Here is an 8,954-nt window from a genome sequence, read left to right as displayed (position 1 = left end):
GAGCTCATAACAGAACTGTACACAAAACTGTAGACGGGGGAAATTCAATGGACTTTGTTGTGAAGAAGATTGAAGGTACATTTACAGCTAAGTAATTAACCTGATAGTTGAGTGGGAACATTTATTTGTACAGTGAACAATCTGAGCTCATGTTGGCTTGTCATTTATTTGGTCCTGAATACACATGAACCATGCTCTCAATTGCAGCAATACTCTCCCATCTCTCAATAAAACATTTATTATTATTTTGTTCTCTGTTCTGATGTAGCCTTGCTTATTTAAATGTGTTACACTTCAAATGATATTTTTTGCGTTTTATTATGGCCACTGAGTGTTTCAGTAATATGTCTTTACATCCTCCTCTGTCTGACTAGAGTTGGATATATCCAGGTATCACATGAAGGGACACTATAGGAAGCTTGGCTCGCCAAAGAATGATAACACAGATGATCTTACTGATAACACTAGGACTGCAGAGAGAGGTAAATGATTATGCTGGCACTGTTATCCACAAAATATGTAGCCTACATATTTTAGCAAATTGTTATGCTAGAGGAATGGACATTATAAACATTTATCTGGAAAATGAATGCTTGTTCTGATACTTCTGATAAAATCATCTCTTGTTAAGCAATAATATAGCACTCAATATTATTCTCATTTTAGCTAATGTTAGAAAATGTTACAGCGAAATGTTCAGATTGAGTTCCCTTTGTGACCTCACTGTTCTGGCCTGTGATGATGATGCACATGATTGCTCAAGTGTTATAAAAATGTATTACATTTCTATAGCACTTTTCATATAATTTATTAATGAACAGTTATCTACTCAAAGTAGCTGTTGAAAAAGTGTAGGCAGGATGCACTGAAGGTCATGAGTGTAGACGCTCTGAAGAGGACTAAGAACAAAAATAAAAATATTGTAGAGGAATCATCTGGTATGTTACTCTTTAATGGTTTCAGATTGCTGCCCTTATGACACTAGTCATGTAATAATGTGATGTCGACATGTAAAAGTGTTTATCAGGGCGAGATGACAATGACATGGACATTTCTGAAGGGGAATCTGGTGATCACTCTTGGTAAAAGTACAGATAGACTCAATGGATGTTTTCCATTTAGACGTTGCTGCTTGATGAAGGTCATGACCTTTAGTGAACTGTAATGCGTCAAACCCATTTCCACCTCTAGTTGTGGAAGAAATTAGTGACTTTCTTCCACTGACTTCTACCTCTGAAAACACTCCAACTGTTCCAATTTAGACTGACTTTAAGAGGCAATGCAGACTAGATGTTTCTTTCATTGATTCAATTTTAGACCACTAATGAAGCCTTGGAATTGTAAACTGCCTGCTGTCTATACAGGTTGTGAGAGTCAGGTACAGGTGCAGTCAAAGGCCATAGAGACAACTCCCTCCAGACTCAACCCCAGTCTCTCAGACCTCCTCTCTAGGCTCGGCACCACCAACCTGGGCAGCGACCAGCACCTCGCCAGTAGGCCCTCCGACCATCACCTCCACCAAGACACCATTGTCCACAGCTACTCCCTCAACCTGGACACTCAAACCCTGGTAGGGTCCAACAGTTTGACCGGCACCGACCCTCACCCTCACCCCCAGCCGCCGCAGACCATGTACAACCACCACCGCTCCGACTCCCAGAGGTCACTGTGTGGCGAGGTGGATCCTCTCTTTATCCACAAGGTCACGGCTGCAGAATTAGTCTGCGGGGAGAGTAAGTACAAGTGCTCAGGCTGCCTGAGGTACTACGACCACCTGGGGAGCCTGCTGGGTCATATCGACCAGGGCTGGAGCGAGGGCTTCAGCTGCAGGGTGTTCTACAGGAAGCTGAAGAGCATGCAGGACCGCAGCCCCATGGTCATGATGAGTTGCCAGAGCAAGGATGCCCAGGCCCTGGATATCGACCCAAAGCACTCTAGCTCCTCCATCATTCGCCTCGGGTCGGCCTCGCTGGCCCTGGCCCACCATCCAACCGACGTTGACGGGAGGAAGGGTCCTGGGACAAGGGACAAGAAGGCAGACATGATCCACGAGTGGCTGCAGAAGACAGAAGTGACGTCATTGCTTCACTGAGGCAGTTTTTAATGAGTTGATGGAGAATGTGTGTACTGTATTATTGTTGCTGTGTTGTCTCTGTGTTTGAAACTAAGTGTGTTAAATAAATGAATGAATACATCAACATAATATAAGTTCCTACTTCCCTTTTGAATGTGTTTTACTCAGAGATTAGGATATCTGAAATTATCTTAAAGGCCCAGTGCAGTCAAATTTGATTTCCCTGTGTTTTATATACGTATATTTCCACACTGAAGTTGGAATAATACTGTGAAATTGTGAAAATTATGATAATGCCCTTTTAGTGTAAGAGCTGTTTGAAATGACTGCCTGAAAATCAATTAGTTAGTAGATCAATAAGACTAAGAATAAAATCCATTTTTCAGTTTTCCCCCATGCCCACTCAGACCACTCCCAGACAATCCTGGCAAAATTCTTGCTTAAGAAATTGCCCTTTTGCTAAGAAGCTTTTTTTGTTTATTTAAAAAAAAAAAAAAATTCATGTAAAACAACCACAGGACTTAATTGTTACCCAGAAATGATATGACCTGCATTGGACCTTTAATATAATACTGTGAAAACTCTGTTTTGTCATTTAGAGATGAAAATAGGATTGCATTCACAAAGATTCAAGTCTCCTAGCATTCATATCTTCCATGTAGAAAGCACTGCTTGTAGTTTATGCCATCATCCACTGGTATTTAATCTGAGAAGCATCTCCATGGTGATGGAGAGAGGAGAACCATCAGAACATATCACACTTGTTCAACAAACCCTGGAGTCTATGGCTCTTTTCACCCCAAAGTCAATGGACATGGCAGAGCTAATGCAGATGACACATAATGACAAGCCTGTGTAGGAGATTTACATTTATTCAAATGTGTTGGCTAAAAATAGGGAGACGCTCAAATGTGACTACTCCATTAACATTACATGCAGTGCCTGAGGATTGAATTCACACCTCTGAGAAATGTGAGCATGCAAGACAAGAATATAAAACAGAAAAATATATATAAATACGTCCAGTAATCCATGGTAAACATTCAATGTGAAATTATGTTTTAAGGAAAAACATGCTCTAGTTTGTGAATTTTGCAGCCTTCTCCGACACACCAAAATGGACAAAACTCTTCTGTAGTTTTCTTCTAGTGAGGTTAGAGCACTTTTCCAATTCCTTCATAATGTTAACGTTCTCCAGTTCCTTCTTAATGCTAGACGTTCTCCAGTTCCTTCTTAATGCTAGATGTTCTCCAGTTCCTTCTTAATGCTAGATGTTCTTCAGTTCCTTCTTAATGCTAGATGTTCTTCAGTTCCTTCTTAATGCTAGATGTTCTTCAGTTCCTTAATAATGCTAATGTTCTCCAGTTCCTTCTTAATGCTAGATGTTCTTCAGTTCCTTCTTAATGCTAGATGTTCTTCAGTTCCTTCTTAATGCTAGATGTTCTTCAGTTCCTTAATAATGCTAATGTTCTCCAGTTCCTTCATAATGCTAGATGTTCTCCAGTTCCTTCGTAATGCTAGATGTTCTCCAGTTCCTTCGTAATGCTAGATGTTCTCCAGTTCCTTCGTAATGCTAGATGTTCTCCAGTTCCTTTGTAATGATAGATGTTCTCCAGTTCCTTCGTAATGCTAGATGTTCTCCAGTTCCTTCTTAATGCTAGATGTTCACCAGTTCCTTCTTAATGCTAGATGTTCTCCAGTTCCTTCGTAATGCTAGATGTTCTCCAGTTCCTTTGTAATGATAGATGTTCTCCAGTTCCTTCGTAATGCTAGATGTTCTCCAGTTCCTTCGTAATGCTAGATGTTCTCCAGTTCCTTTGTAATGCTAGATGTTCTCCAGTTCCTTCGTAATGCTAGATGTTCTCCAGTTCCTTTGTAATGCTAGATGTTCTCCAGTTCCTTCGTAATGCTAGATGTTCTCCAGTTCCTTCTTAATGCTAGATGTTCACCAGTTCCTTCTTAATGCTAGATGTTCTCCAGTTCCTCCGTAATGCTAGATGTTCTCCAGTTCCTTTGTAATGATAGATGTTCTCCATTTCCTTCATAATGCTAGATGTTCCCCAGTTCCTTATTAATGCTAGATGTTCTCCAGTTCCTTCGTAATGCTAGATGTTCTCCAGTTCCTTTGTAATGATAGATGTTCTCCAGTTCCTTCATAATGCTAGATGTTCTCCAGTTCCTTCGTAATGCTAGATGTTCTCCAGTTCCTTTGTAATGATAGATGTTCTCCAGTTCCTTCATAATGCTAGATGTTCTCCAGTTCCTCCTTAATGCGAGATGTTCTCCAGTTCCTTTGTAATGCTAGATGTTCTCCAGTTCCTTCGTAATGCTAGATGTTCTCCAGTTCCTTCTTAATGCTAGATGTTCACCAGTTCCTTCTTAATGCTAGATGTTCTCCAGTTCCTCCGTAATGCTAGATGTTCTCCAGTTCCTTTGTAATGATAGATGTTCTCCATTTCCTTCATAATGCTAGATGTTCCCCAGTTCCTTATTAATGCTAGATGTTCTCCAGTTCCTTCGTAATGCTAGATGTTCTCCAGTTCCTTTGTAATGATAGATGTTCTCCAGTTCCTTCATAATGCTAGATGTTCTCCAGTTCCTTCGTAATGCTAGATGTTCTCCAGTTCCTTTGTAATGATAGATGTTCTCCAGTTCCTTCATAATGCTAGATGTTCTCCAGTTCCTCCTTAATGCGAGATGTTCTCCAGTTCCTTTGTAATGATAGATGTTCTCCAGTTCCTTTGTAATGCTAGATGTTCTCCAGTTCCTTCATAATGCTAGATGTTCTCCAGTTCCTCCTTAATGCTAGATGTTCTCCAGTTCCTCCTTAATGCGAGATGTTCTCCAGTTCCTTTGTAATGATAGATGTTCTCCAGTTCCTTCGTAATGCTAGATGTTCTCCAGTTCCTTTGTAATGCTAGATGTTCTCCAGTTCCTTCGTAATGCTAGATGTTCTCCAGTTCCTTTGTAATGATAGATGTTCTCCAGTTCCTTCGTAATGCTAGATGTTCTCCAGTTCCTTCTTAATGCTAGATGTTCACCAGTTCCTTCTTAATGCTAGATGTTCTCCAGTTCCTCCGTAATGCTAGATGTTCTCCAGTTCCTTTGTAATGATAGATATTCTCCAGTTCCTTCATAATGCTAATGTTCTCCATTTCCTTCATAATGCTAGATGTTCCCCAGTTCCTTCATAATGCTAGATGTTCTCCAGTTCCTTTGTAATGCTAGATGTTCTCCAGTTCCTTCGTAATGCTAGATGTTCTCCAGTTCCTTCATAATGCTAGATGTTCTCCAGTTCCTTTGTAATGATAGATGTTCTCCAGTTCCTTCGTAATGCTAGATGTTCTCCAGTTCCTTCGTAATGCTAGATGTTCTCCAGTTCCTTTGTAATGCTAGATGTTCTCCAGTTCCTTTGTAATGCTAGATGTTCTTCAGTTCCTTCATAATGCTAGATGTTCTCCAGTTCCTTCGTAATGCTAGATGTTCTCCAGTTCCTTTGTAATGCTAGATGTTCTCCAGTTCCTTCATAATGCTAGATGTTCTCCAGTTCCTTCGTAATGCTAGATGTTCTCCAGTTCCTTTGTAATGCTAGATGTTCTCCAGTTCCTTTGTAATGCTAGATGTTCTTCAGTTCCTTCATAATGCTAGATGTTCTCCAGTTCCTTCATAATGCTAGATGTTCTTCAGTTCCTTCATAATGCTAGATGTTCTCCAGTTCCTTCATAATGCTAGATGTTCTTCAGTTCCTTCATAATGCTAGATGTTCTCCAGTTCCTTTGTAATGCTAGATGTTCTCCAGTTCCTTCATAATGCTAGATGTTCTCCTGTTCCTTCATAATGGTAGATGTTCTCAATGGGCTGTTCTTCAGTTTAGTCTACCTCTCAAATGCTATACTGAATAGAAATCTGAAAAGTGTAAAGGTCAGTCAGGAGCATTGATGTGTGTTCACCTAGCAATGTCTTCATAGATCAGGGTTCTTCATATGTACGTTACCCTCATTTATTGTTCTCTCTCCCAGCCTCAGTGAGATGGCCACCCTCCCTCACGGTTTTGAGGACAGCAGAGCCACACGTACGACAGACGCAGTCCATCCCCACTCACCCTCCCTGCACCCCCCTGAAGCACACCCCACCCGGCCCTTACGGACAGGGATATCCACCACATCCACCTCAACCTTCAGGCAAGGATCGGTCCAAGTCGGTGGAGCCCAGATACGAGCCCCGCCACCTGGACTTTAACTTCCTGCGCAGGGCCTCTGCCATGGAGCAGGTAGAGGGGGAGCTCCAGTACCGGTGTGCTGGGTGCCTGTTGCTCTATCCCAGCCTGGCCGTGCTGCAGAACCACATCGGCCTCAGCTGGATGGAGGGCTTCAGCTGCCGCGTCTTCTACAGGAAGCTGAGGGAGATCTGCAACAGGAACGAAACCAAGAAGCTCCACGGGAGGGTCCAAACAAGTAGTGTCGCTGAGAAGCAGCTGAGGCCACCAACGTGCGGGGCAGCACTGGGCCTTGCTAGAGGGGGTAGGAGTGGAGGGCAGACAGGGCTGAAGCAGGGAGATCCTCCTGGAGCTGCAGGAAGGAGGGACCAGGGGGCACCCAGCCACAGGTTGACTCTGGAGTCGGTGGAGACCATAAGAAGGAACACAGCCGTTCACAAGTGGCTGAATGAGATTGAATGTTACCCCTTCCCTGATGTCACCCAGTCACCAGAGAGAGCATAAAACATCCCTCTTTTTGATTCATCAGTTTCACTGAATGAGAAAGACTATTGGCACTGAATTAAAGACTATTGGCATTACATTTCTCAGTGTAAAGGTGTCATTGCTGTCCTAGAGGATTTGCTCTGGGATGGTGGGACTGGTTTGTGTTATTCACAAGCAGATAAGTTGCTGTCTGTGTTCACACGTGTGAATTAAAATACCATCACTGCTGACCAGGGTTCACTTGTGCAGGTCTTTATTTTCTGGTCTCTCATGCATCGTCCTGATACCAGCCCCTGGCCACTACTTAGGGTTTTTTCTCATCTGTTTCTCCTTCTGCTCAATTGAAAGTGTGAGCAACATTTATACGTATCAGGCTTTAGGATTTTAGAAAATACTTTGCTTGAGGTGTAATTAATTATTCTATCCTATTAATCTTATGTAGTGTAGCAGAGGCAGAGAGGATAAGGAGTTGTGGAATCAACGAAGCTCAAGGCCAGACATGTCGGTAGTGGAGTTTCAGCTAATGTTCTTTTAAGAGAGCACAACTTTCATTTTCCTCAGATATGAGCTGTAGGTCTATCCAGCTGTAGGAAGATTTTTCATGCATAATTCATCATTGACAAAATTATCCGTTTAATGGTTGGTTTATAAAATGACAAACAATTGTTTGTTTAAGCAATGTGCTTTACGGTCATTACGTTGTTGATGGTGGCAACTTTAGAATATTTGTCCATTTACTGGGTGTTGAAAGGCAATGTTGCTATCATATTTCATGGGTACATTACACACAATATCCTCTAGCCACTTAGAAAAATCTGTTGCTCTGAGCCTGCAGTGTATTCTCACAACATCTTGTGAAATGGACCATGTGGCACCACAGAGACACACATCCAGTGGGGTTTTAAAAGCACAGTGGTTACAGATTACAGCTGAGGTCCCTGTCTGACTACCAGAGAGAGAGAGAGAAAAAGAGCCAAAGAGAAATAGAAAGTAGGTGGGGAGTGTTGATGAGCATGGCGTGGCCAGGGAGTACCGGTGCCTAGCCAGTAGCCAAAGCCAAGTAACCTTTTCCAAGTGGGGTGATTGATAGAGTTCATCGCTGGGGGACGCCGGAACATTCTCAGTTGAGGGGGACAAGAGGGAGGCAGGAAGCTCACACAAACAGTCAGATATAAAGAAGTGCTAATTCCTAAGGAGGGATCCCCACTGGGCCAGTATTGCTGGTATGAACCAGGGGCCTCATTTACAGCCATTGCGTACATTATACAAAACATTTCTGCTTGCGCCATTTCTGAAAAGTCTTTGCACTTACAAAACAGTTGAGATTTATAAACTTGCCTCACATCATACATACCCATGTTTCCCATTACAAACCAGACCTGTTGTAAAACTGTGCGCATGAACAAGACTGGAAAATGCCTCCATTCACCTTTTATGGTGACAAAACGCCCTTTACTAGTTGTGTAATTTGGAACTTTTGGCATTATTAGGCCACGACATGTAAAAGACAAATTGTTGTAAAATATTTAGTTTATCAATAGATTGTTAGGTTTGTATGGCATAGTCTCTGAGATTAAATAGGCAGTGATGTCACACTCCTATCCTGCCTTGGTATAGGCTCTGAGATGAAATAGGATATGATGTCACACTACTATCCTGCCTTGGTATAGGCTCTGAGATTAAATAATAGGATATGATGTCACACTACTATCCTGCCTTGGTATAGGCTCTGAGTTTAAATAGGCAGTGATGTCACGCTCCTATCCTGCCTTGGTATAGGCTCTGAGATGAAATAGGATATGATGTCACGCTCCTATCCTGCCTTGGTATAGGATCTGAGATGAAATAATAGGATATGATGTCACTCTACTATCCTGCCTTGGTATAGGCTCTGAGATTAAATAGGATATGATGTCACACTCCTATCCTGCCTTGGTATAGGCTCTGAGATGAAATAGGATATGATGTCACGCTCCTATCCTGCCTTGGTATAGGATCTGAGATGAAATAGACAATGATGTCACGCTCCTATCCTGCCTTGGTATAGGCTCTGAGTTTAAATAGACAATGATGTCACGCTCTTATCCTGCCTTGGTATAGGCTCTGAGTTTAAATAGGCAATGATGTCACGCTCTTATCCTGCCTTGGTATAGGCTCTGAGTTTAAATAGGCAATGAT

The 8,954-nt window shown here is 42.1% G+C and overlaps 1 protein-coding gene across 1 annotated transcript; it reads left to right on the top strand.

Annotated features, from left to right (window-relative positions):
• On the top strand, nucleotides 1-6,957 carry LOC135551353 (uncharacterized). The gene is made up of 3 exons (XM_064982573.1): nucleotides 1-75; nucleotides 375-482; nucleotides 6,094-6,957. Exons 1-3 carry the CDS (start codon nucleotides 48-50, stop codon nucleotides 6,792-6,794), a joined length of 837 nt encoding a protein of 278 aa, XP_064838645.1. The 5' UTR covers nucleotides 1-47; the 3' UTR covers nucleotides 6,795-6,957.
• Nucleotides 6,958-8,954: the final 1,997 nt, after the last annotated feature.

This window comes from Oncorhynchus masou, chromosome 13 (genome assembly GCF_036934945.1).
Source record: "Oncorhynchus masou masou isolate Uvic2021 chromosome 13, UVic_Omas_1.1, whole genome shotgun sequence".
Classification (NCBI taxonomy): Eukaryota; Metazoa; Chordata; class Actinopteri; order Salmoniformes; family Salmonidae; genus Oncorhynchus; species Oncorhynchus masou.
Note: the sequence above shows the minus strand (reverse complement) of the source record. Positions and strands in the feature narration are given on the sequence as shown.